At 49.1% G+C, this 26,666-nt stretch overlaps 4 protein-coding genes across 4 annotated transcripts; all 4 read right to left on the minus strand.

Moving 5' to 3' along the window:
• Window positions 1-810: 810 nt before the first annotated feature.
• On the minus strand, window positions 811-6,505 carry GSTT2B (glutathione S-transferase theta 2B). The gene is made up of 5 exons (XM_053959424.1): window positions 6,357-6,505; window positions 3,530-3,617; window positions 2,747-2,897; window positions 1,574-1,750; window positions 811-1,044 (listed from the first exon to the last, which is right to left on the minus strand). The coding sequence occupies exons 1-5, from the start codon at window positions 6,466-6,468 to the stop codon at window positions 847-849; spliced, it is 726 nt and encodes a 241-aa protein (XP_053815399.1). The 5' UTR covers window positions 6,469-6,505; the 3' UTR covers window positions 811-846.
• An 882-nt stretch (window positions 6,506-7,387) lies between these two features.
• Window positions 7,388-16,656, minus strand: DDX51 (DEAD-box helicase 51). Its single transcript, XM_053959423.1, has 16 exons — window positions 16,619-16,656; window positions 16,123-16,490; window positions 15,486-15,730; window positions 15,233-15,383; window positions 14,438-14,583; window positions 13,735-13,806; window positions 13,462-13,568; window positions 12,812-12,920; window positions 12,300-12,445; window positions 11,409-11,601; window positions 10,688-10,803; window positions 10,481-10,597; window positions 9,425-9,526; window positions 9,105-9,168; window positions 8,759-8,893; window positions 7,388-7,954 (listed from the first exon to the last, which is right to left on the minus strand). The coding sequence occupies exons 1-16, from the start codon at window positions 16,639-16,641 to the stop codon at window positions 7,928-7,930; spliced, it is 2,121 nt and encodes a 706-aa protein (XP_053815398.1). The 5' UTR covers window positions 16,642-16,656; the 3' UTR covers window positions 7,388-7,927.
• A 1,184-nt stretch (window positions 16,657-17,840) lies between these two features.
• LOC128797149 (macrophage migration inhibitory factor) lies at window positions 17,841-20,197 on the minus strand. The gene is made up of 3 exons (XM_053959456.1): window positions 19,967-20,197; window positions 18,939-19,111; window positions 17,841-18,107 (listed from the first exon to the last, which is right to left on the minus strand). Exons 1-3 carry the CDS (start codon window positions 20,072-20,074, stop codon window positions 18,041-18,043), a joined length of 348 nt encoding a protein of 115 aa, XP_053815431.1. The 5' UTR covers window positions 20,075-20,197; the 3' UTR covers window positions 17,841-18,040.
• Window positions 20,198-22,479: 2,282 nt separating this feature from the next.
• On the minus strand, window positions 22,480-25,730 carry LOC128797303 (macrophage migration inhibitory factor-like). The gene is made up of 3 exons (XM_053959715.1): window positions 25,605-25,730; window positions 23,022-23,194; window positions 22,480-22,546 (listed from the first exon to the last, which is right to left on the minus strand). The coding sequence occupies exons 1-3, from the start codon at window positions 25,710-25,712 to the stop codon at window positions 22,480-22,482; spliced, it is 348 nt and encodes a 115-aa protein (XP_053815690.1). The 5' UTR covers window positions 25,713-25,730.
• Between the last annotated feature and the right edge of the window lie 936 nt (window positions 25,731-26,666).

Genomic DNA, 26,666 nt, shown 5'->3' on the forward strand with positions numbered 1-26,666 from the left:
CAGTGCCAGCCCAGCCCCTGCAGCACTCAGTGCTGACAGCCTAGCCAAAATGGTTTCTGCTGTGCTGACAAACCACTCTGGGAGAGGGACAGAGCATGATGTGGTTTGCAGAGGGAACCGTGTGGTTTGCAGCAGCTTGACCAAGAAAAGCAGCTTTTCTCCACTGTGAAGAATGTTCTTTGTAGAGTGTAGCATGAGCCTCTGGGCGAGGAGCTTTATTGACTCTGTCCTTGCCAGAAGCTGGAGGCATCCCTTGGGTACCAGCACAGCTCCCTGCTCCTGGGCACTGTGTCCCTTTGCTCTCACAGGTGACGCAGCAGCATCTAGTGGCCAGATGTTCCAAAGGCCCTGGCAGGATTCCCACAGGGGCTGGGTGCTGACCTGTCTCTTTCCTAAAGAGCGAAAATCTTCCAGCAGACTGTTTCCACTTGGCAAAGTGAAAACCATCTGCTAGAATGTTTTTTCCTTGTTTCAGACACACCTGTCCTGCCATACCCTCAGGAAACCTCTGCTCTGGCCTGAAAAACTCAGAGCAGAGGCGGGAGGGCAGCTCTGACTGCCCCTGCTCCCACAGAGCCTGAATCACCTCAGCCCTGAAACAGATCCAGTGGTGCTGGAGCATGAAAGAAAAGCCTACAGGGCTACAGCTCCCATGCTGCAGTGGACAAGAGGGAAAAGCTGCTCATGGCAGTATAAGATGTATTTTTTTTCCTTTCTAAGTTGCAGAAAGGCTGTGAATGAAGGCAAGCACATTTTGTGGAATGTTGTTGATCATTTTTAGAAGAAATGTTGAAAGACTACTATAAGCCATCAGAAAAATAATCCATTTTATTAGAGCATAACCCTCTAATTCTGCTTTAGGAGCTGCTGCTTGAAATTCTCCATCAACTCAGGTGCAAAGTGATCAGCAGTCAAGTTCTTAACGTTCATGATCTCCTCGTGGGCTTCCTGGAAGAGCTGCTTCCCCACAGCTTCTTCCACCCGCCTGCGCCACTCCTTTAGCTTCGGCCTCTCCTCAAACAGGTCGTAACCGGCACACACGGGCTGCAGGGACACACACAGCACCCGGGAGTGAGGCAAACAGGGCATTTGCCAGGGATGGCACCAATGAAAATGGATATGCTTCTGGCTCAAGGCAGCAGACAGTCATGATGTTAGGTGGAGCTCGTCTCTGGCTCTTAGGGCATAGGAGGTGACACCCTCAGCTGCTGCTGTCCCCTGGGACGTGCAGCAAAGAGCTCTGCCGTGGCTAACCCAAGAATGGCCTAACTCAGAGCATGGAAGTCCGTGCACACCAACACAGCTCTTCCAAATATCTGTACTTTCCTGCCTAGTTTGTAATTTATCTTTCTTTCCTGATGAATTCTATCCATATTTCTATAGAAAGAACTGTTTCATCAAAGTAGCTTTTCCCCGGTAAACTCAGCTGTGATCAAAGTCAAAAAGGAGCAAGACTTAACCCCAGGGAAGATCTGGCATTACAGAGGTGGGGGTGCAGCAGCCCCCCCTTGGCCTGGCCTGCCCACAGCCCAACTCACATGTCCAGCAGTGAGTTGTTGGGGTTGATGCTCACCTGCATGAGCTCCACCAGCGCTACGAGGTCTGCCAGGGAGACCTCGCTGCCTGCGATGAAGGGCTTGTCCTGCAAGAACTTTTCCTCAAACTGCTTCAGGGCAACGTTCAGCTCCTCAGTAACAAACTCCAGTTTCTCTGGAGGAAGTGGCTGGCCTGTGATGAGAGGCAGCAGCACCTGGTAGGGAGAAGAAACAACTTGGTTTTTATGTGTTTCCTTCCAAATCTAGTCATCACACTCTTATTGCCACCTTCTGAGGATCCCTCACCAGCCATGCACGAGAACAACCAGAGCTGCCCATCAGCCTTGCCAGGTGAACATTAATGTCAGTCATTACTTCCTGCCTCTCCTTGTCTGCTGCCTAGAAATCTGGAAATTCAACCACAAGAGTCTCCTCTCAAAGTGATGCCTTGTGAAGGCTGACCTAGAACAGAGACTAGACGGAGCTAAAGAATAAAGTAGGGATTTATTAGGAGGCCTCAATAGATACATCTTGGGCAGCACAAGGGCCCAGCCAGGGCTACATCCAAGATGAACCCAAAATGGTCACAAAATGGACCACAAGTCACAGGGTCTCACTCTTTTATAAGTTTAAGTCCCTTTGCATATTGGAGTCCATTGTCCAATTCCAGCTTTAGCCCATGCAGTCCCATCCTCCTTGTTTTTCTCTCTTCAGCCCATGTTGTTTGTACTCTTGGGCCTGAGATTTGGATCATTTGTCCTTGGTCCCCAGCTGGAGAAGGAATTGTTTTGTCTCCCTGCTCTGTGAAGAGAGCTCAGCATCCCCTCAAATGAAGCCCAGACCCACACACTAAAGCAGCACAGAATGTGAAAAATTTAAAAGCTAAAACCTGAGGCATCAAAGGGAAGACTGTATCATCTCCCAGCACCTGTGTTTTGTTTTCCAGAGGGAGATTGTTTCCTTCCATGGAGCTGGGCAGCCAGCACTGAGCTGTGTCTGGGGGAGCTGCTCACCCAGGACACATTTGCTCTGGACCTTTGGCTGCACCATGAAGGATCCAGGCTACTTCAGGTAGGCTCGCTTTGGCAGCCAAGTCACCTTTGTTCCTATCTCTCACTTGGCTTGTACCTTTGCTGAGAAAGGCCCTGCAGACAGGCAGGCCATTTCACTTACATCCTTAGCACCTCATTTTTGATATATAATGGTTTTACCTTGGTTAAGAACAACTTGCTCCCCTTCGCACGGATGTTGACATGCTGCCAGGACAGGTACTCATCAACCCTAGCCCTTTTTTGCAGGTCAGATGGGTACCAGTGATCAGGAGTCTTGAATTTCTGGACCAGGTACAGGAGGATTGCAATGCTGCCCAGAGAGCAAGAGAGACTGGTGAGCTGATCATCTGAGACCAAAGCATCTCATCCTTTCTTTTCCCCCCAGATTTTGCACTGCTGGACAAGCAGCTACACAAACCTGATGGGAGTCAGGTAGAAGTGCAGCAGGACACAGCACAGGACAGAGTTTGTGCTGCTGCCTGTGGACCACAACCTAATATGAGTAATTGCCCAGCAAGACAGGTGTGGTCTGCTGGTACAGTTTTGAGCAAATAGAAGCTGCAGAATGAGTTTGTAGCAAATCTGAGCTTCACGTTGCCTGGCCATCCAGCAGTGGGTGCTTTATGTCAGATTTCCTGCACTGGCCTACAGCCTCCAGCTGCAGGCAGAGAGCAGGACACCTGGACAGGTATTTAAGCTCAGAAACACTGCCTACAAAGCAGCAAAGTAGCTCCAAGCAGCAGCTTTTTCTACTATTAATGCTGTTCAAGGTGCTTACGTAAGATAGCTTCTCTTGAAACACAGGTTTGTTATGTACAAGTGGAACACAGGATAGGAAGGACAAAAACCTGCCTGGACTGGAGTCCCAGCAGCACACTGGCAGAATCCAAGCATTGGGATAAACAACACTGCAGCAGGGGATTGAGCTTATTTGAGCCTCACCTCTCTGCTAAGGTGAAAGAACCATCCCTCAGTGCAGGCACCTTCATCAGGACATTCACCTTCCGGAACTCCTCTGTCTTGTGCTGCCCTGAGGAGGGAAATGAGAAGTTTTACTTGGCAGGGATACTCAGGACCTGTTTGTAAACACCTGAGGAGTTTGTGGGGACTGTTTAGCTTCAAGTTCCCATTTTTGATTGTACAAATTGAGCCTTGTATCAAGTTTATAAGCAATGAATAAGTGCTGCAGGGTGAGTAGGGGGCCAGCCCTGTGGTATCAGCTTACTTGCTTCTTGCCTGCATACCACACCTACCTCTCCACCAAGGGCAGGATGGTTAGGAGTCCTTTCATACCAACAGCACTTGACAGCTTGGGGCTCTCTCCACTCCAAGTTGGGTGCCTGGAGGTACCTGTCCTGTACAAACCCAGAGGGAGCACCAAGCACCTTGGAGGAAAGGGATCTCACTAAGCCTTTCCTCCAAGGAAGGGAGGATAGTGAGAAAGCAGATACTGTTTTCTGGAAGATAATGTAATTTATATTCAACTACACTTTCTAAAGTCCACAGATGAAAATAAATTCCTGTGATTCCATATAAAGCCATGGGTACTTCATTATAGGTCATTCAATTAGCTCCTGTGCGTTTTGCATATCTTTTGTAAGAGCAAATATGGATTTGAGGTTGCTTTTAAGCTATCTTGTAGGTCCTCTCCAGAAGGTAGGCAGAGTGAACCTGACAGGAGAAGGTGCTTTGTTCATCCGAGGTCTCAGCATACTCCATTCTGTCTGAAAGCAGTCTCAGAAGTTTATGTGACTTGTTTGTGACAGCCTTTTCCATCCACTCCCTTCAGCCACACGTGGCTGCCTGGGTATTCAAGCCCCTCTGATGTGTAACTAACCTTGTGCCCATCCTGCTGTGTGAGCCATCTGAGAACCTGTGTGCCAGAGGAGATGCTCTGGAAGCAAATTTAGCTTTTCTGTACTTGACAAATGTGATTTATGATTATTCCCCTGTCACTTGGCTCACAGCCCATCTCCCCTACCCCTCTCAAAAAGATGAATTGTGCAGATTCCAGGTGTTCAGGTGTCCTTTGAATGCCAGCTGATCCCTATCCATTCCCACTCTTTCCACCCCTTTCATTGACACCTGCCCCACTGGGGGCCAAGAGCTTTTCTGGGGCATCACATTTAAGCCACGAGCTCAGTTCTGAGTATCAGTTCCCTCACCTTGTCCTTACAAACCGTGCAGTGTCAGGTACCAGTGCAGTGAGGCCTCCCCACTGTAGCACCCAGTGCAGGTACTGGAGAGCTTCCCCATGGCATGGGAGGGGCACGCTCTGCAGGAATGGGAGGAGATGCACCCAAATCACCCATCTTAAATTCACAGGCCAAAAGCAGGCACTGTTGCCAAGGGACACGGAGCATTGGGAATCTGTGATTTAATTCCCTTTCCTTCCTCTCACTTCCTTGCATTTCAGTTGTTCCATTTTCTTTGGTGCTCTCATTCCTTGCCAGTCTCCTCTCCTTTGCTCCAGTGTCTCACCACAACAATTAATTTATTGGGAAAGAAGGGGAAGGACACAAGATGAACCAGCCCCCAGCTACAAACAACTGCAAAAATTTTTGCTATGAGACAAGTGGGAGGAAAGCCACAGTAAGGTACAACCAACACACAGCTCAGGTGCAGGAGAACACCCAAAGACTCAACCACAACACATCTGAGGTTTCTCTCAAGTTGGAGTCTCTTTTGTTCCTTCCTCAATTTCAGCTCCAGAAGCCTTCTCATCTTTCATTGGTTTTAAGCATTACTTACTGAGGCCTTTTCATGCCCAATGCATTACCTTAATTCCAAATCCATCAGATAGCTGGAGAGGTTGAAGATAGTTTTACCAGCTTCAATTAGAAGCTGGTAAATTAGAAAGAAAGAAGATACAGATCTCTGGGCCTCCTTTGGTGAAAGCACACCTTTGGACAGGCTCCTACCACTTATCAGTTGTTTTTAACCCAGCTAAACCATCTCCCTTCATTTCTCAGTGTTCAGATTACTGCCAGCTGCAGTGTCTCGCTCCACAGCCTTCACAAGCTGGTCCTCAACCCTCCCAAAACAACCAGACCACAAACCACTCGACCCAGTAGAACACCCAGAGGGGCAGCCCTACCCCTGCCCTGCCCTAGCTGCACATGGGGACAGCTCGGCAAGCTGGTGCAAGACGAGCCTCCCAAGGGGGAGTTAGCCCCTGCCAAGAGAAGAGCTGCTCTCAGCAACTGCTGCTGCTTACCAGAGCACAAAGTTTTCTAAGCTGAATTCCTGAACGAGAACCACACACCCTGCTGTCCTCGCCCATACGTGAATGTCCCATCTCTGCAGCTTTTTGTTTCCCATCTAAATGGGGAATGCCTCAGACCAGGCGCATCCTGAGCGCTTCTCAGAAAAGCGTCTCTGTTTTTCAGAGACCCATTTTCTGCTGGGTGGGGCCGATTTCGAAGATATCACATGCCTTGGCAGAGTCCCGTTTGCTGCAGAGGAGCACACGCACTGAGATCAGTACTTAAACTACAGGATTGCATTGGGGAATTAGGTATTGGTTTTGTGTAGGCACGAGGAACCCTCTGCAGCAGGCGGGCCACCCCACCCTCTCACAACATCTTGCACTGATGGGGACGGTGAGTTACCCTCCTGCTTCCACCCGCGGGCTGGAATCGAGCATCCCCCCGGGAGGGGCGAAGGGACCCGGAGTGCCGGCGCGGGGAGCAGCGGGACACCCGCAGAGCCCGGGGCTGGCACCGCCTGGGACACCGGGGCGCCGCCGCCGCCCCCCGGCCCCGCTCACCCTTAGCCAGCTGCACCCGCTTGAACTCGAAGGGGATGTTGTTGCTCCGGGCGAAGATGTAGAGCGCCCGGCAGGGCTGCGAGAGCAGGTCCAGGTACAGCTCCAGCCCCATCCTGTCGCTGTCGCTGTCGCCGCCGCCCACGCCCGGTCCTGTTAAAGCCGTCCCGCCCGGTCCCGCCAGCAGCGGTCCCGCCCCGGGCGGGGCGAAGCGACAGCGCCCTGCGCTCCGCCACCCGCGGGGAGCCTGACTGCGGGACACGGCCGATGGCACTTCGGGCAAAGTCCCAGCTGGCTCTGCCACCTCACACCCGGTGGCATATTGGCCCGTCCGATAACTGCCCTTCATGATAAAGAAACCACAGCCCGGCTGAGGGGACGCGAGAGGCAGATGCTGGTTTTGCCCGTGGGAGCTCACAGCTCTTGCACAAGAGGACTTTCCATTCATGTGACTCCAGCAGCAGCCCAGAAACCCGTGCTATTGAAAAACAACTGGAGAGCAAGCAGTCACAGCAGGAGAACACATTGCTTCACTGCTATAAGAAAACCTTGCTCCTATCTTTACAAGATTCAACCACCATTCCCAAACCCCGTTTCCTAAAGATTCCCAGCTTTCAATAATTTACTGCTAATGCTGGTGTACATTTCTTTTGCTTTGCAAAACAAAAAGGCAGAGCTGGAGCCATTCCTGCTAAAGGAAAAGCAACCCTTAGAGAGTAGTTGGAGGCCACAGCTACATGGCAGCTGTAAGCCTTCTGCCAGGGCAGCTAAAAATACCATGGCATGAGTCAAATACAGACTTATGGCTTGCAGTGACACCAGCTGGCTCCAGGACATTCATATTAGACATCAGACATTTCAGTCTGCATTAATTTCAATCTACACTTAATAATACCTGCTGTTACCTCTGGTACAGAACAACATAGGCAAGAAAAGGACATGGCACAGGATTGTAACAGTGAAAAATCCTTTTAACAGTATCTCCATCCCTAATCATACAATACCGTGAGTTGGAAGGGGACCCACAAAGATCATAAAGTCCAATTCCTGAGCCCAGGGATCTTTATTAGACAGTGGTTTAAAAATATATATAATATTTATTTAATATTTACTTTAAAGCTGGAGTTACTGAAGCCTAGAGCAGTTCTTCAAACACATTTCTGCTTCAGGCACTGCACAGGTGTTTATGCATCTGCAGACAGACAGAACCATTGTCCCAGGGCAGGAGTGAGGGCCCAGCCCTCACCACTGGAGGACAGCAATTCCATCAGGCCACGCTCAGGAGCTGGTGGTAATTCTACATATGCCAACAGGATACGATGCAAAGTCCTCTTCAAGACAACCTGTATCTCAAAACTTATCTTTTTCTTTTTTTTTTTAAACCAGTAACTGAACTCTGTTCACAGCATCCTTGAAAGAGGAATAAGGCCTGCAATAGCAGACTTCAGATATGATAAGGTTGAGGAACCAACCATTGAGGGACCATGACTCAGTGTTGCTGTGCTGGGGAACAGCCCATGGCCTGTCCCACGCAGCAGCTTCAGTGCCACATCAGCAGCTCAGCTCCCATTCGCTCAGGCTCGTTTCTGTGCTCGCTCGTTCTGTTCAAAATTAAAGTTGACAAGGTGACTGAAGATGCCCCTGTCTCAGAGTCACACAGAAGGGACTTCAGGGAGGAATAGGACAACTTAATAATCCTTTCTGTCCCAGTTCTCAAACATTCCTAGTCTACAACTCAAAATCAGCATTTTTCAGGGCCAGATATTTATGAGTTCTCAGATTAGAGAGCAGAACACTTGCCCAAATCATGCAGCACAAAGTCTGCTAAGGATCCCTAGTCCACCCATTTGGCAAGGTAAATGCTACCCTGCTTTTGTCTCTAAGTTCTCAACTTCACACTGGTGTATAAAAAAGGGCCTGCAGATAGCTGTACATTACAGTCTTAAACTCTGTAATGACAAAAGGTTTAATCTCTACATTTTGCTTGCAGTTCTCTGGGTAGCTGTCAAAATCCCAGCTACAGAGGTAAAGAGAAGAGCAGAATAGAAAAAACCCACCAAAAATCAGAACTGCTTTGGTTGAAAAAGACTCTTATGACCATTGAATCCACCCATTTACCTGGCACTGCCAAAATTACCACTAAATCACATCCCCGAGTGTCACATCTACACATCTTTTAAACCCCTCCAGGAATGCTGCCTAACTTTGACAGAAACCCCTCCCCACCCTTTCTGAGTATTCCATAACAATGCACTCACCAATGCTGCCTTCACCAATGCTGAATTAGTATTATTTCAGGTGAAGGAAAGGCTCCTGGACTCTAATACTTGTGCTAAGCATGAATTGCAATTAAAAAATAATAAAAATAAACTTGCACAGTTTATTTTCTTCCCCATTTCAATTACCTTGACTGTCTTCTCGAGCTTACACAGAGCTCCCTCATATTGCTGCACCAATGGCTTCAATGAGTTGCCCTTCACTGGGTGTTTCTTTATATCCTGGATGCCAGCATCCCTCAACATCCGCAGGAACCGCCGCTCCTGCACAAAACAGACCCTGGAGATGAGACAACCCCCTGCCTATCAGCTACAAAATGAGCACATTTGGGAACATGCTGCTTAGTCAGGGAATAACTGAAGTTTCCAAGCACAAAGCTCAGCTGACTGAAAAAGGTGGGAAGTAGTATGAACTTGATGATCCTTATGCCCCTGCATGCATCCTTATGAGATGAATCCCACCCCAAAGACATACCTGAATTCTAAGGACCAAGCTGAAAGCAACACCTGCTTCTCCTGCACGAGCTGTTCTTCCAACTCTGAAAACAAAGTAGCTTCAAGTCAGTTTAGCCCCATAGTCACTGCCATTATCAACTCCAAGGTTCTGATGCTGAAATTTTCCAGTTTTAACAAAGTCTGATTCCAAGCAATGCTAGGCTTAATTTTTGCTAGAAAGGTATTTGCATAGTAAAGTAAAAAGAAAAGCTAAAAGCCCCTTTAAGTACATGTCACCTTGGCTAAATATTTCAAAATAAACCAAGCTCAGACATCTTCCTCTTGTTCCTGCTGTCTTACCGGTGAATGTATGTCCTGATGAACTGTGGTGCATCATAGTTTATCACATAATTCACTCCTTTAACATCAATCCCTCGGGCTGTGGCATCTGTGCTGATTAATCTGTTTGTAAATGTATACACAGTCATTTTCAGGTAACATCTCAGGCACTACACACACAAATAACACACCAGTGAACACAGCACAACTCTTGCTAATCTCTGTTCAAACTGGACAGTCAGCCTCTGCCTCTAAGCCTGGCAGCAGCCCTGCAGGTCACTTCTTACTGCCACTGGCCTTATTAGCTGCCCACAGACCTCCAAGCATCACTAGAGGCTTGTCACCCTCTGCTGAGCATGAAAAGGTACTGGGTGTTTCCAGGTTCTCCAAGCATGCCAGACACCTCCCAGCATGTACAAATCTCTAAGGAATCTGAACATTCCATACAAGCACAGAACACACAAAAGAGTGAAGTGAGAAATTCCAGTAGTCAATGAGGAATTTATACACCAGGTTTGGATAAAAAGAACACCCACAAAGTAAGTTTTTACCTTTTCCTCAGAGACACTGCACAGATACAATCTCATATAGCTTCCAAAACCAAAATGCAAATCAAACACAGGGGTAGAAGTAGACCTGTATGCCAGTCTGAGCAGGGATTGCTTCAGTAGGAAGCTGTAACACTAAATACAGTTCAAGCACCAACATCCATTTCCACCCTACAAGTACCAGATGCTCAGCACAAACATTAAACTCCAGATTTGCAAACCTGCGTGTTTTGGGCAACTCTGTGAACACACAGTTGTATTTATTGCTTGTTATAAAACAACACGTAGAAATTCAGACTGCAGCTAGATTAGAACAGGCTGAGTTACACGAAGGATAAACAATTCAAAGTCACAAGTCCAAGTCTCACACCCCTTCTGCAACAGACTCCTGCATGTTTTAGAAGACCCCAAAGTCTGTGTCCCGACTGTCACACCCTGGACCCAACTGTGTCCCTTGTTCTGTTTAGCTTTTTACACTGGAAACAGCCTGTGCTGGAAAACACACAGGAAACTAGTTTAAGATGCTCACAGTTGTATTTTTCCTTGTTCAAACTCCTTCATGGTTCTCTTTCTCTCATTTGGAGGTAACCGAGAAGAAAACTCCGCCACTGTGACTCCACCAAAGGCTTGAACCAGCAGGAACAATCTGCAGGTAAACAAAAGAGAAGCTGTCACTTCTTTATCTCTGTAAGATCCCTTGACAGATACCCACAAGAGTGATCTCATTCATGCTTACCTGTGAGAGGCTTCCCTGGAGTTGGTGAAGCACAACACACGGGTGAATTTCATTTTCAGCATGAAATACAAGAGGAGCAAAGGCTTGGAATTCAGGTCACAAGGCACGTAACATTGCTGCAGTCAACAGGGAAAGAGTTCAGAGAGAAAAATCACTTCTTGCCAAGACTATCTTCCCTGAAACCCACTACCTGCCCACGACCTACACAGACTTGGATGTTTTATAGCTGACTAATAGCACCAAAACCAGAGCCCATAATGCCATCCCCTTTAGAATAAACAGGCTGGCAGGATACAACACGAGTGGAGACAGGAGACCTGAGTTGTTCTAATGCTCTTACACCTCCACAGCAAGTAACAACATGCACTGCCTTCCTGCCTACGGGCTGGCCTGTATATACATGTCTTGAAATGAATGTTAGACATATGGACAATTGATAGGTGCTACTACATTATTATGACTTCCTAGTTCCATTCCCCATTGCTGTTAAATTTAATTGTACATGAAGACAGATTAATTTAAAAAATAATCAAGTCTTAACCAAATTAACATTAAGTAATGAGAAAACAAATGTGCAAAGGTCTCTGGGTCACATATACTCCCAAAGCCACTTTTGCAAAGAAACACAGGGAAGACCTACTCGTTTTAGGGTAAAACCACAATTAGTCCAGAATTAAACAAATCTTCAAGTATAACTTATTCAAAAGAATTCACATCATACCGACAGCCCCTCCGGGAGTGTGTATTTATTGTTAGTATCTTGCTCAGTTTCTGTTCCATCTCTATTTTTCTCGGAATACACAGATGTGAAGAGACGAGGCTGGAATAAATCCAGCTGCTGCAATTTCTCTGGGTCCTGGGTCAGTGTGGCTGAAAACAGCAGTTTCTGTAAGGGTATCTGAGGAGAGCAGGAACTGAAAGAAACAGCACACAGAAACTGGGCTTTGAGGATGGGGCAAAGGAGTTTCACCCCAAGTGCCTTTACATGATGTAAGGGAAGCAATCAATGCTCTTTGATGCTCTTTGCCTGCCCTGGGCCTTCCCTGTAGGTTCTTTCCCACCCTTGTTTTATGGTGGAGTTCACAGACAGAACTGATGAGCATTCTCAGTCAAGTGCACAACCCCAATCCATTACTCCTGCACAAGTCCCTGCACCCTGGTTATCCATGTTCTCATTCTAGTCATGTCCTTCCTTGGCCATTCATCTCAGTTTCTGACACATCTCTGCCATTGCTGTACAAAAACAGCAGCTGCAGATAGTTAATTGCAAGAGTTTTCCTCCAAATCCATTACTCAGCTTTGCCAGAAGGCACTACTATAGTTACTGTGCAAATGGATCACAGATTTTCAATATTTGTGCATTCTTTTGATGCTCCTTTAGTCTACATAAGGAAAGCCTGGAGAACACAATATTTAGTCTGAAGGACATCCTCTGGCATTAGCCGTTCACTGCCCTATTTTGGTAGATATTTCTCAGAGGAATCAAGCTTTGAGATTCTGTGTGGCGGTGTACACACAGCCTACACTGCCCACTCCCCAGTGGAGCAGGGCAGTGACATCCAAGTGCTGGTGTCCATACCATCAGTTCAAAGAAATGCACTCTGCAACTTACCTGGCTGCTGTTAAAGGCCCTGGTTTGGTCCTCTGAAAAAGCATGTTGGAGCCAGAGTCATTTTCTCTCTGGAATGCAGCTTTGACAATTTGGTTCAGGCAGTTCTGGTGCATGTCATCAATCATACGGTCAGCTTCATCCACGATCTGAATTCACAAGGATGAAAAACACCACTTGTTAAATACTGGGAGCTTTTATTTCCCTTTGTATCTGTAACCAGTGAGCCAGAAGGTAAGGTAATGGAAGCTTCTAGTCAACAGAATTGCTTTCCTTGCCCATCCTTACTCCAAGTTTGCAAGAGCCTAAGAGAGAAGGGGAAGTGGGTGGATGCTTGGGTGTCACAAGTTGGAATCAAACATCTCATCTTGTGACTGCTCCCTCCACAATCTGGAGTGCAGACAAGCCCACACAACAGCTCCAACAGAGAGGTATTTATGTCCCACACAAGAAGCAAGCAGGAATTACTGCTGCAGCAGACACTGCTCTCAGATGGGAGAGCTGTGGTGACTCACCAGGAAGCGAAGCTGTGTCAGGTTGAAGCCTGGGGTCTGGTTAATGTGATCCGTGAGCCTCCCTGGTGTGGCCACCACGATGTCAGCCAGGCTGCAGTAGCCTGTCACTCTGAAAGGACAAGCAGCCCATCAGTAAGTCTCTCTCCTCACAATAAAAGCCTGGAGCAGAGACCTTAAGAAGCAGCCTGAAGGTTTTCCTACCACTCTACTAACTGAGTAATAACAAAATTCACATATGGACTTGACACTGGAGAGCATGCAGGGGCAGTGGTGGACACCAAACACCAGTCTCCACCGTGCTGCCTTGTTTTAAACAGAAAATGTCACTCTTCATTGCTCTTCAAAAAAGTTTAATTGCAGCAAAACCCCACACAGTCATATGTACCCGTGGGCACAAGGTAAACATTTGCATTCTGAGCATTTGCTGGTGAAGAGCCCCAAAAATCAAGTAAAACATTACAACCACAAAACAGGGGTAGTAACAAGCACTGTGACAAAGACAGAGCCACCAGAGTCCAGCACATGAACCCATTATCCAAAATCATGATAGCATGATGCTGTGCTGCAATAGTCCATATCTTGACCCCACCTTAATGACATTAATTAGCATGCAATCACTATAAACCTTGCCAAAATACCTTTGAACCTACTTTTTCTTGACAAGCATCTCCTGCTCCTTTGCAAAAGATTTCTGGCCAGTAATCAAAACGACCTTCAGACCTGTCCCATCAGTGTAAATGTTGAACACTTTACTCACCTGCAAAGAGATGGGCTTTGTCAGCTGCAGGAAACACCTTCCATGACATGAACAGCATCAAACCCACTGGCAGGTGCTCAGCCTGCCCCACAGAACAGCCAAAGGACTGGCTGCACCAGCCTGTCCCTCAGCCCAGCTCTGCCCAGCCTCGCTGAGGAGCACATACCTGTTGTGCCAGTTCTTTGGTGGGCAGAACAACCAGAGCTCGTACGTGGCAAACCACTCGGTCTAATAGAACCTGCCAAAATAAAGGCCAAGTGAGTCCCTGACAGAACAGGGGAACAGGGTTCTTGGGCCTAACCTAGTGAGAGAAGATGGGCTTGACACATTCTCACAGTTTTATGTTTCCATTTTTCTCCCTCCACCCTTCCAACTCCTCATGCTGTGCCTGCTGTCTGAGAAAAGGAGTGGGAAGCTGACAAGAAGCTCCCTCAGACAGCTCAGGGCTGAAAATCTGCTGCCTTATGTCCACAAATTCCTTGGCTTTTCGACCTGCTTTTAAGTTCAGGTTTTGCTTGAACAAAAGTGTCGTCTTGATTTTCAAGAGTTTTCTAAAGCTGAGTTTACATTCTTGTAGAGAACTTTCCCACACAACTTTCTGTAAACAACCTATTGTTTTGCATTCTTTCATAGAGGCAGAGAAATTTGATATACAGGTAGTTTGTCCAGTGTCGTTGGAGAGGTGGTACATTCACCCTCCAATCCACTGGCACCTTTTTTGAGAACTATAAAAGATTGGAGTCAGAAAAAATAAATTAATCTCTTCATAATGACCAAAGCTGTAGTGTGTCATTTTTCCTTGTGTCATCTGGTGACACAAAAGCAACGCCAGCATTCCCTTAGAGACACTCCCCTGAGGATGAACTCACCTGTACAATGGGTATGACAAAAGACAGGGTCTTCCCACTGCCCGTGGGTGCTGAGACACAGATGTCCTTGGGGCGGTACCCGCCCCGCCCCAGCAGGTACCCGCTGGAGGCACTCTGGAGAATGGCAGGAATCACCTCTGCCTGGACTGAGCAAAACCAGAAATAAACACAACCTGTATGCTTCATCAGCTCACCAAGAACTCATAAAAGCATTATTGAAATGAGAAAATGTGTGCTGGCGTCCCAACATAACCCTGACAGGCCTCTGGCAGAGCCTAAGTCTCCAGGCTCAGCTGCACTAAGGTCACCCTCTGTCCTTGTCCTTGCATCCAGCTGGCCTTTCTTCATACTTAAGAACTGGCATTTATTGTACTTGTTGGCAAAACTGGCAAAATGACAGAAAACAAACTGGTTTCTTTTTTTGTTTGGATATTTTTCTAGTGCTTTAATGAGCTAAGTGAGTTCCCAGCAAGCTCTGACCAGCAGCAGAGACAGTGGAAAGTAAGGAGCTGAAGCACAAGCTTGGCATAAGGAGGAAAAGTGTGAGGACACAAGTAAGACCTCCCTCTTTGGGCAGCTCTGAGCCATTACTCCAAGCTGTATTCATGAGTAGGTGACAGATTTTACTCAGCCCAGACAAAGCTTTGAGAAAGAAGGGTTAAATCTCCTACAACCACTTTCATGCCTTACGGTTTGTCCTGCATTTTACTTCACTGCCTACACAAAATATACAGCACCAGACTGCAGGAACTCTGCGAGTCCCTTTAGAAGGAAACAAGAGCACTGCCAAGGCACCTGGAAAAAAGGAGTCTATTCCATTCATGTGCAGCTTTTTCAAGAGGCGGGGATGGATTCCTGGCACGTCTCGGACTGGACACAGATTGTCTCTGATGCGCTTCTGCACCCGCTTGGGCTCAGCAAGCCACTGGGGCAAGAAGGGCTGGACCTGACGTGAGGGAAAGGAGAAAGTGGCAACACCATATGGAAATGAAACTTGTAAGAAGCATTCTTTTCCTATCCATCACCAAAGTTCAGCCAAGCTGGTTACCTTCTGCACTGGCTTTGCGTCGTAGTCTCCGAGAATCATCATACTGGAGGGTGCACAGTTTGCCCCTTCCCCTGAGGCTGCTGAGGGCAGCTCCTCCTCTGTAGTTTTACTTCCTTCACCTTTTTCACTGCTCTCTTTCTTCTCTGTTTCATCTCCTTGTGTTTCCTCATCTGCTCTCCTCCTTTTATTAGACTTGTTTTTAAAGTTCTTTCTGCTGTCCTGTTGCTTGATGTCTTCTTCAGAATCTGGAATTTGAGTAGCAGCAATACAAAGCTACAGGTCAGAGCACGCCACAGAAAAGGGATTTGGCAATATTACAACACAGGACTTAAGCAACAACTTGCGAGCTCTTTTCTCCTAAACTCAAGTGCAGAAGTCAAACGTTTCTTTGTTGCTATAGACACAACAAGACTGGGGTGATGTGATGTGCTTCCCTGCTCCCCTTGCACTAAAATGATCCTCAAAGTTCTCAGTACAGGGCCTTCCCTTGGAAAAAAGAAATTGGGAACATATTAAGGAGATGAAAACAGAATCAGGCAAACTGGGCAAGGCACTCAAAGAGCAACTCGTGTCCACTTTTCCGTGGTAACTGTCAAGCACAATGAACTGAAATCCTACAGCCTCACTTTATCCTCACCTGCTTCAGTCCTCTCTTGCTGCACTTTCGATTTTCTTCTATTTGCTTTCTTCTTCTTTGTGGGGCTGCTGCCATCTGCTGCCTCCTCAGCACCAGCCCTTTCTTCCGAAGAGCTGCGGGGCTGTAGTTTTCTCTTTACCTTCTTCTGTCTATGCGCACTGGGCTGCTCTTCACTCTCCCTCTTTTCCTTTCCTTCTCCGGGCTCGCCCCCGGGGCTCAGCCCCGCAGCCCCCGGGCCTTCCCTTCCCTGGGGCGGCGCCTCTCGCCGCTTCTGCTGCTGCCGGGCCCTCGCCTGGCGCTGCAGCCGCTCCAGCAGGACCCGCGCCCGGCCCTCCGCCTCCTCCTCCTGCCCGTCCTCCTCGCCGTACCTGGAACAGCCCAGACAAACCTCCTCAGGCACGGCCCGCCCGCACAGAGCTGCGGACACGCACCCGCGGCAGGGCCCGCGGCAGGGCCCGGGTGCCGGAGCGGAGCGGGCCGGTGCCGGTGCCGGTACCTGCGGATGCAGAACAGCGCCATGGCCACGCCGCGCCGCGCCGGCGCACTGCGATGGCGTCATCGCGCCCCGCCAGGGAAGCCGCCAGACGGCGCGGGGCGAGCGCGCCCCCTGCCGGCCGGCGGTGGAAGGTGCGGGGGGGCAGCGCCGCGCGTGCGCCCAGCGGGGCCCTGAGGGGAGGGCGGGAAAGCGCTGAGGGAGGGACGGGAGCGGCAGCGCCGGGAGCGGCACAGCACAGGGCACAGCCCGCCAGGGACGGGCTGGGACCGGGCACAGCACCGCCAGGGACGGGCTGGGACCGGCCACAGCACCTGTGAGGGACGGGCTGGGACCGGGCACAGCCATGCCAAGGACAGGCTGGGACCGGGCACAGCACCTGTGAGGGACGGGCTGGGACCGGGCACAGCACCGCCAGGGACGGGCTGGGACCGGGCACAGCCATGCCAAGGACAGGCTGGAACCGGGCACAGCACCTGTGAGGGACAGGCTGGGACAGGGCACAGCACTGCCAGGGACGGGCTGGGACCGGGCACAGCACCTGTGAGGGACAGGCTGGGACCGGGCACAGCACCTGTGAGGGACAGGGCACAGCCTCAGCAGCATCAGTGCAGGACACAGCTCAGCACCAGCGAGGGACAGGCTGGCACAGCCTCAGTGCAGGACACAGCTCAGCACCAGCGAGGGACAGGCTAGCACAGCCTCAGTGCAGGACACAGCTCAGCACCAGCGAGGGACAGGCTAGCACAGCACACTGAAGCTCCCCACAGTGCCGCAGGCCCCTGCAGAGCTCCCACTGCACTAAGGACCATCCCTGCTGCCTGGGGCAGGCAGTGTAGCAATGTGGGTAACAGCATTTCCCCTCAGCGAGCAAAAGCACTCCTTCCCTTGCTCGTTTGGCCACACACAGGTGGCACATCCTCACAGGAAAGCTGCCCTGAAGCAGTCACAGGGCTGGTCCAAGGACTGCAGCAATTTCAGACACAACCCAAAAACAAACCTCAGAGCAACAAGCAGCCCTGAATACACCTATAGCAAGGTAAAAATCACTGGAGTGCTGTCAGGAACCAGTCCCAGGCACCACCACCATAGTGTGAAATACTGTGTCTAAGAAACACGGGCAAACACAAAACATTTCTTTTGTTTGCTTTAGGATCAGAGTGAACAGACATGTAAGCAATTGCCCAACTCCATCCCCAACCTGCCAAAGCCTACGCCACACAGCTTACTTCTAAATCTTTATTTGTTTTCTACACAGAGAAAACAGAGGAATGTTGAAGCAGCAATATTTAAACACACTAGCAAGGAGCCATCAATCTGTGAGAGTGCACAAAGTGCAACATGGGGCCATTTGTGCTGTGGTCTCTGCTACAGGGCAGGGTGAGGGGAGGTCCAGAACAGCCTCTTCAGACAGACGGGAGAGCTCTATGCAAAGGTGGAGCCGTTCCAGCCCACGTTGGCAGCATTCATGTCGAAGTAGTTGATGTAGACCCTGCAGAAGAGGTACAGGAGGAAATAACAACGACCTTATTAACTCATTTATATAAGCTGGGACAACACAACAGGGGACAGTGCTTCCCATTCTTCTGCTTGAAAAAACATCAAGCTTCATCTTTACCAAAAAAACTGGTGGAGCCTCCAAACAGCCTCAATATTTCTCAGTCCTCAAAACTGTACTTTTTCTATTTTTTTAAAATACAAATTCTTCTGCAGTCAGGGACTGTCCAGACACCAGACAGATTTTGTTTTGCAGCTTGTCAAGAATTTCCGGAGCTCAGCCCCTTTTGTTCCTGAGCCCTGCAGTCCCTCACATGTGTCACACAGACTGGCAGCCCTAGGAGTTAAGCATGCCCTCAGGCCTGGCTCTGCTGTCTCCCTTCAACCCTGATGGCACCAGGTTCTTCCCATCTTTCACAGCTGCACACAGACACTGCCGAACTCTGCAGCCTGCAGGGGAGCTGCTCACAGCCTGCTGCCTTCTGTCTCTCAGCTCCAGCCTGTTACTGCTCCTTGCTCCTGCTTTCAGCCTTGCTTCCCCAGAGGACAAGACACCACACCTCAGAGGCAAAAGACACACTGGGCAACTTGTCAGTGCTGTGGTGTTTTTCACTACTCTCTGAAGCAGAAAGCCATTGAACAGAGGACTCTCTAAGGAAAGAGGCAGGTACTGAATTCTTACCTGGACGAGAAAGTGCTGCAAGTAATCACTTGGTATTTTCCAAAACACATGGACTTATTCCTGACATTTAAAATTTTCAAACAGACTTTTCAAAGCCGTTTCAGAAAGCCAGGCAAATATGGTTAAACTACGTCCCAGCCTTACCTGTCTGCAGATACGTGCAAGTGCTTCGAGATCAGATCACACAGCATCTTGGTGTAAGTCTTGTTCTGCTGCCCTCCTATTTTGCCGATGCTGTAGAGGCTGCAGAGCGCGCAGGGATCAGTGGAGCCGCCAAAGGACATCATCTGGTCAGGTATGATGTGCACAGCTATGTACTGCGGGAGGGAAACACTCTGTTACGGGCTGTCTGAACCGCCCTCTCCTGACGAAAATCTGCTTTAGGTACCAACTCTTAACAGAGCAGCTGTATTGGGGTCAGGCAGCTCCTCAGTGCTGCCCCCTGCACTTCCCAGGCCCAGGGGAGGCTCAAACCCGGCAGCCCCCATGGGGGGCACGGCCCTGGGGGCTGCGGGGACCCTCGGCCCGGCTCTCAGCTTTAGGAACGCGGCTATATGTGCACAAAGCCGCCGGCGAGGCAGCCACTCCTGCCCGCCACAGCCTCGTCACCGCGCGGGGCGGAGCGAGATAAAGGCCCAGAAACTGTGCCTGCGTGCCAGGGCTCACATCCCCAAATCACGGACCTGCCGGAGAGCCGGGCAGCGATTCGGTCATATCGGGCTCCTGCGGCCTGGCCCAGGAGGGGCTGTGTCGGATGGCTGAGCCGGCGGGAGCTGCTCGGAGCGCTCGGTCTGCGCGAGCCTCTGCCCGGGTGCGTCCGGGGCACTGCGCAGCTCCGCCGCTCGAATCGCGACCGCCAGCACAGGCGCAGCACATCCCCGGCTACGTGAGCGCCGCGCTCCTGCGGGCCCGGCCGCTGCTCCAGGCAGGGGCCGGGCATCGGGAGACTCGGCGCCGCGGGGTGGAACGGGCACGGCTCCTCCCTCCGCAGCAGCGGGGCCGCCGCCGCGTTGTGCGGCAGCTGCTCCCTCGGCGGCCGCGGCCCGCCCGCCCCGGGGCCCGAGGGAGCGGAGGTGCCCCCGGGCCGCTCCGCCGCCGCCCCTCCCGCCGGGCCCGCCGCGCACGTGCTCGCCCCGCTCCCCGCGCGGGCCGGCCCCGCCGCCCGCCCTCACCTGCGCGGGCTTGCCAGTGGCCTTGGCCAGCTGCTGGGTGAGCTCGCCCAACAGGCTGTCGGGCACGGCGTCCTTGCAGACATTGGTGTAGATGGCGAACATGGGCATGGTGGCGGCGGTGGGGGCGGCGGGGCCGGCGATGGAAACCTAACGGAGCGGCGGGACCAGCACAGTGGGGCGGGGAGGCGTCAGCAGCGCTTTTAGTGCGCGAGGCCGCCCCGGACGTAAAGCGGCCCCGCCCGGCAGGGAGGGGAGGGAGCGGGGCGGGGACACACTCGCACACCGGCTCCGCGGCCTGCGGGCCCTGCTGCGGCGTGCTGGCCGCTCCCGCGGCCGCCTCTTGACCGGCGCTCTCCCCCGCTCCGCCGTTATTCCTTGGCTTTGTTACTATCACTGAACATTTTTTGAGGGTTTGTTGCAGGCTCCTTCCTGGAACGGAGTCCGGGCGCGCTGGGCAGCTCATACATAACCTGGTATGAGCGCGTGTGATATCACCGCTGTGGCACTCCCGCTGGTTTCTGCGGGATCAGGGCCAGAGAGGGATATAGGCCTCGGCTTGGCAGTTGTTGAAAGGGATACTTGCCCTGACTCCGAGAATTTTTTCCTTTTGCAAAATAAAGTAACATTTGTAGAGGTTTTGCTTTAATGGTGTGTACAGCTTTAGCTCGGTGTAAGCAGAAATGTCTGCCTTGCTGCCACATGAATTATTCTCTAATGTATTTCAGTCAAATTAAAAAACCTATCGCTCCTCAGCCTCCCCATTTTCACATCATATCTTTCTGCTGGAAAAAGGCAGAAGTGAATTTTGTTTTGCTTCGGAATGAACTGGTGGGTGCCTATTGGGAGGTGAGAGGCAGCAGAGCCGAGCCGTGATGTGATGCACGTAGGCTGCCAGGGCATGGCTCCCCACCCTGCCTCTTGCCTGCCCCGACGGCGGCAGCGCTGCTCTGCTCACGAAGTGACTCACAGGAAGGTTAAAGAGGATCAGGCCCGAAGGCTTCTCTGCCCAGACATTGCACACACAGCAATCGTGCACTGCTGCTGCTAGAAAGCTTGCCCACACATACATGTTACAGATGTGAACACTCATAGCCCTGAATGAGGACTAAGGGATGGTGTCACTCGGGAGTGCATTGGAGTGACACAGGTTATAATGCTGAGAACTGGAGCACTTCCTTTTCTAGTGATTAACAGTGCTTAAGAACAGCCACTAAGAACTGATTAAGTTTCCTCCCTTTGATATCCTCAGCTCCCTGCCCTTGCATAGTCCCACTTATTCCTCTCACCTTCCTGCCTCCCAGGTTTGTTGCATGGAGGTGGGGTGGGAATTCTACCTGTGCAGGGAGGAAAGCTTGAGAGCAACGTCACCACTGGTGTGCTTGCCCTGTGGCCTGCCAGGCCCAGAGTGGCAGCCCCTGGCTCTGCTGCCACTCAGCGGAGAGACATCTGCAATTTCATTCTCTTTTGCCTCCCTGACTAAGAAAGAAGCTTTCACCAAAGCAGCTTCCATTTGTTATCCCAACAAAGCATTTTTTGTTTTTTGAGGTGCAGGTCTGTATTTAAAGACAGTGGCTGCAAAGCAAAGCTGTGGTAGGGACACAATGGGATGTTAACAATAGAGTTCTGAACAGGGGTGTGATAAGGTTTGCTCTTCCAGAAAAAACTCACAATACACTTAACTATAGAATTTCATGAAACATCTCTACTCAATCTTTTATTTTACTTTGGAAGCAAATGATCTTATCTGACCAAGGGCTTAAATAATAAATATTTGTATGCAAATTTTCCTTTCATAATTAATTCACCACTTCAGTCCCTAGGAATTACTGTGGCTTGCTGTGCCTCTGCCTCATTCTGAGCTGTGCTCTAATCTTCACTGTCATTACAAATTGTTCAATGGTTGAAAAGGGGAGGGCACAGCAGCGAACAGTGGTTTTTTCCACTCACTCCCTCTGCCTATGCTGAGGCCGGGGAGACTCACAGCACAAGTTTTCCTGCTACTCAGCTAGATATCCCTGCAATGTTAGACCTACAGAGGACCTGGACTGCAATCCTTTTACATAAGATGTAATAATGTCTTTGCTCCTTTTGAAGAGAGGTCCATGTGCAACATTTGCACATCTATTAACTTAAATATATCTTGAAACCAGGTCAAGATATATTTATCTCTTCTTGAAATTTGGCTCTTGAGCATGGACAGGGCAAAGGCAAAAGGAGTGTTCATTTTCATATATGACTGAACTTTTTTTGAAAGAAAAGCTCTTAAGAGTATTTCGAGAAGGCACCCTCTATCTCAACTACAGGTCTTCCCAGCATAATAACAACAAGGTTTCGGACATAAGATTTCTGCTGCATTTTTATTTAAGCAGCAGGCAAGATATTAAACAGCAGTGGGTAGCAGCAACTAAGATACCAATGCCTTTTGCATTTGCAGATGCCAGAAGGTGACTGGAACTGCAGTTCTCGAACCATGGTGAGGGTTCAGGAATAAGCTGTGATCATCCCAGGGCACCTCAAGCAAAGGTGGTGTTATTCCAGCCCACATTGCCAGGACTGATGTCAAAGAAGCTGACGTAGATTCTGGAAGGGAAGACAGGCACCGTTAGCAGCTGAGAGCAGAGTGCTGCAGGCTGGTCAGGGTGCTCCTGCACCAGGACACACGGCCACGCTGCAGATCTCCCCATGGGCTTTATCCTTCCCAGGCCTTACACTCCCCTCCTCCTGCTCCTTTTAATGCCTCATCTACTTGCATTCTGGAGTTCCTAGTGATCACGTTCCTGTGTCTGTACCTGGTCTTTTGCACATGATAGCTGTGGGTACATACATGCCTGAACCTACATTGTTTTAACCAAGGAATTCTGCAGCTTCTGGACATTGGCATTGCAGCTCATGCAATGGCTCCTTTTTTCTTTTTAGCTGGGGAGTTGCCCAGTTGACTTGGCATTTAATGTCTTTAATCAGCACATTAATAGAGAACACCAAAGGACCAGCCTGGGATGAATAGTTTTAACAATCTGTGGAAGGTCATGTCAGACAAATTGCCGTATGAGCTCACCTGTCAGATGGTATTTTCAGCTGTTTGCTCATCATATCACAAAGCAGTTTGGAGTAGACCTTGTTCTCCTGCTCCCCTATCTTTCCAATGCTGTAGAGGAAACATGTAGCACAAGGGTCTGTGGAGCCACCAAAGGACATCACTTGATCAGGAGAGATCTGTATTGCTAGATACTGTTGGAAGAAGAAGATGAATGTTTTTTTCTTTGCTGTATTAAGAAAAGTTTTGAAAATCCAGGAAGGCATTTATGTACCTAAACTGCAGTGGTACATTGAAAATCAGTGCATGTTTTTGATATGCAAGGTTTTAATTTGTCGACATCTTACTGTCTAGATTTGCATTCTACTCCAAGATACTCCCTCCTGTGTCAAAGGCCAGTACAAAGACTAGAGTTTTTAGGCTTCCTAATCCAGGTGCTCCAGGAGCTCAGTGACCTGAAATATCTGCAGCACCTCCTCCAAGCCACCAGGCTCTCCCTGCCTGTGTGGGAAGGTCAGGGGCGAGGGGGTGTGCCATGGTCCTGCTGCCGCATTGCGTTCCAGAGAGATTTTGCACCTCACTGGCTCCTGCTGCAGTCTTCCCTGCTGAGGTAAATGTGAGCTGACACAGCAGAGGCCTAAATCAACATCCACCTCATTAAACAAAATACAGCCTAATCCCGCTTTTTGTTCTTGATATCAGGAAAACAGAAGAAAGTATCTATGTTAATATTCATGACCAGCCCGCGATTTTCCCTGCTGCTAATACACAGTGTCAGATCCACACACTGGGGAATCTGGGGATCAGTTCCTCTGGCATTCATTTGGCTTCTGTGCTGTTCTTACCCACGTTTATTAGCAGCGCATCGTTGGAACTCAGCAGCAATTAACCCTCTTGGTAAAACAAGCTAGCCTGAGTACCAGGAGTTGTCTGGGTAATTAGTCTTGGCCATCATTTACAGTTTGTTTGGGTGTAAGGTGCATCAGACCACAGCAGTACAGGATAAGCCAAGGAGATCCTGCTGAGGCACCACTTGCTTGGCCCTGTTCTCCCCTGTCTGGACACCACGTGCTCTTGACTTTATGCCAAATGTAGGTACATCCATGCCTTTAACTCCTACCCAGGAAGCAGGTTATCACTATTAAAAGAAAAATCAAGTTGAGGCATTAATCAGCATTATTTTCTTTTTAGAGCAGTTTGAAAATATTTGGAACCGTTCTTCCAGTAGGAAAAAACCCAATTTGATTAAAAATCCATATTTTTCCCAAATGCTACAGTTTCCTGTGAGAGGAAAGCTCTAAATTCCAGCCCCCCCTAATCCTTTCCTTCTTTCTGTGTTATAACTAAGAGACTCTCCCTTTCCTATTGCCTCCTTTGTCACGAAGAGCTTGTATGTCCTCTTCAGAAAAATCTCTTTGTTAGTCCCTGTATATTTCTAAGTCCCATTACATATCCCTTCCACACAGCTGCACAAACCTGTTCCAGCTGCATCCCAGCCCTGGCCTCTAGCTTTATATTCAGAAGCTGTTATGCAAGACACACCCCTTGCCCCCCCAACAGCAAGTACTTGTTTGCTAGACTGATAAAAATTGGCTTTTTTAGAGAGGGATAAAACACATCAGCTTTACATAAGAATTTAATGTGTTCAGGTGTCCCAGTGCATAGAGAAAGCTTTGCTGGGGAGCCCTCAGAGCCTTTTCTGTAGGCACCAAAACTTCTTTCTTTCTACGGTTTCAAAGCATCACTCCCAAAGCAAAATAAACATTTTCTGAAAATGGGCTGTGAATATGCACAAAGGGTGCTTAAACAAGCGGCTACAGATCCATAGCCAATTCACTAAAGCTACTGCTGCTACAGCAACTGAGGTACAGCTCATGTTATGAAATTTACAGCTCTGTAGAGAAGTTTTCTTTTGCTTTTTCATACCTTCAGAAAGCAACTGATACAGTGACTAGTGACCAGTCAGTATTAAGAAAATAACAGCCTTATAAATCCTTATAAGACCCTCAATACCAGTATTTCAGGACTTCCCCTCAGTAGCATATGCCATATGTTTTGGCAGGTAAACCCCCCCCCCCCAGTTTGGTAGTGAAACCAGCAGGCAGCTTTTACTCTGGTATTTTGACAACAAATAGCAGGATGCCACACAGATATTTTTGCCAGATGTCCAAGCAAGCAGAATAAATAATTTCTGTACTTCAACTGTAACCACTAGGCTACAGGCAGTTTGGTGGCAAATGACAGGCCCTTATTTAACAGGACTCAGCAAGGAAGTGGAGGGTGAGGTTTGCTTTTCAGTCAGCCAGATTCTTGAGAGGTATTCACAGGTAACTGTGGACACATCCCCACATACACCCAGTGTCTTCACATACAGATAACTACATGCAATGACATCCTATACAAAGCTAGGTTGAATACTCCAGGTATTACTCCTCAAGGAAACTAAGTTACAGTGAACAAGTATTTGATATTCTCCCAGAGAGAAGACTGCAAATACTGGTGAGTCATTAGCTATATTAGTTTATCAAGGCTATCACTCAGAAACAGCTCATTGCATAGGCACAGCTAGCTAAAGAAGGAAAACAGTTCAGCAAATGGACTTACCTGTGCTGGTTTGCCCAATGCTTTTGATAATTGTTGGGTAAGCTCCCCTGCAAAAGATTCCGGAACTTTATCCTTGCTTATATTTGTGTTAACAATGAATTTAGGCATCTTTGGATGACAAGCAGGTTTTTTTTCAGCTCACCGTGTTCTCAGCTTTATTCCTAACTCACCCACAAGCTGGCTCAGCCCACTGTGCCAGTAAGCACCTCAGGAGCCTCTAAATAGTCAGTGATACCTTCAGCAGGTGCATTGAGAGGGGTGGGAGTGTCTCAGGAGAGGTGAGGCTGAATGTGCCATCTGCAGGCTGCTAACACAGACAGCCAGTGCACTGGCCTGGGAGGGAACCCAGCTTTTGCACGCTGGAAACCAAAGCATCCAAAATGACCCCTCGTGTTTGGACACAGCCCAGTCATGAAACCAGTGGAAAAGCAAGTGTTTCAGAGACTGAGTGTAGGTTGTAATGCACCTCTTTATGAAAGCCTAGTAATTGTTTTCTAAAAATTGGATGAATGATTCGGTTGTGAGGTCTGAAACTCTCTCTTTGTTATGGAATAGACCATAACAAAAAATCCCCAGTGACACATGCTGTGCAGACCTTTCCTGAACCATGACTAAGTCACCACAAAGATGCCTTAAATTCAGAGTCTTGATTTTCCACTGTGATGATGGATTCTACATGCTCAGAGAAGGCTTGTTTTCAACTTGCTCCTTTGTTGTGCAAATAGTTCCATAACAGTCATAACTCCTGAGAGATAGGAAATCCACAGGCTTTCTGACATGAGCAGCTTTTATCCAGACTGGGGGGAGTGTGTGGCAAGGCTGGGATCAGTTCTCACTGCTGCCTAGAAGAGCCTTACATGAGAGAAGTGATTTAGGGGGATCACATGGCATTTGGTAGGGGGTGTTCACAGTGAGATGTGTGCGGAAAGCAGGTTGAAAATGCTGGTGGGGATAATATGAATGGCTTGACCATCTCTCCACGTTAAAAGTGATGGGTGTCTTTATGCCCAGTAGTTTCTGACTTAAGGAAACTTTTCATTTTCTCCTGGCTTTCTATAGCTT

The sequence above is a fragment of the Vidua chalybeata genome, chromosome 18, assembly GCF_026979565.1.
Source record: "Vidua chalybeata isolate OUT-0048 chromosome 18, bVidCha1 merged haplotype, whole genome shotgun sequence".
Taxonomy (NCBI): Eukaryota; Metazoa; Chordata; class Aves; order Passeriformes; family Viduidae; genus Vidua; species Vidua chalybeata.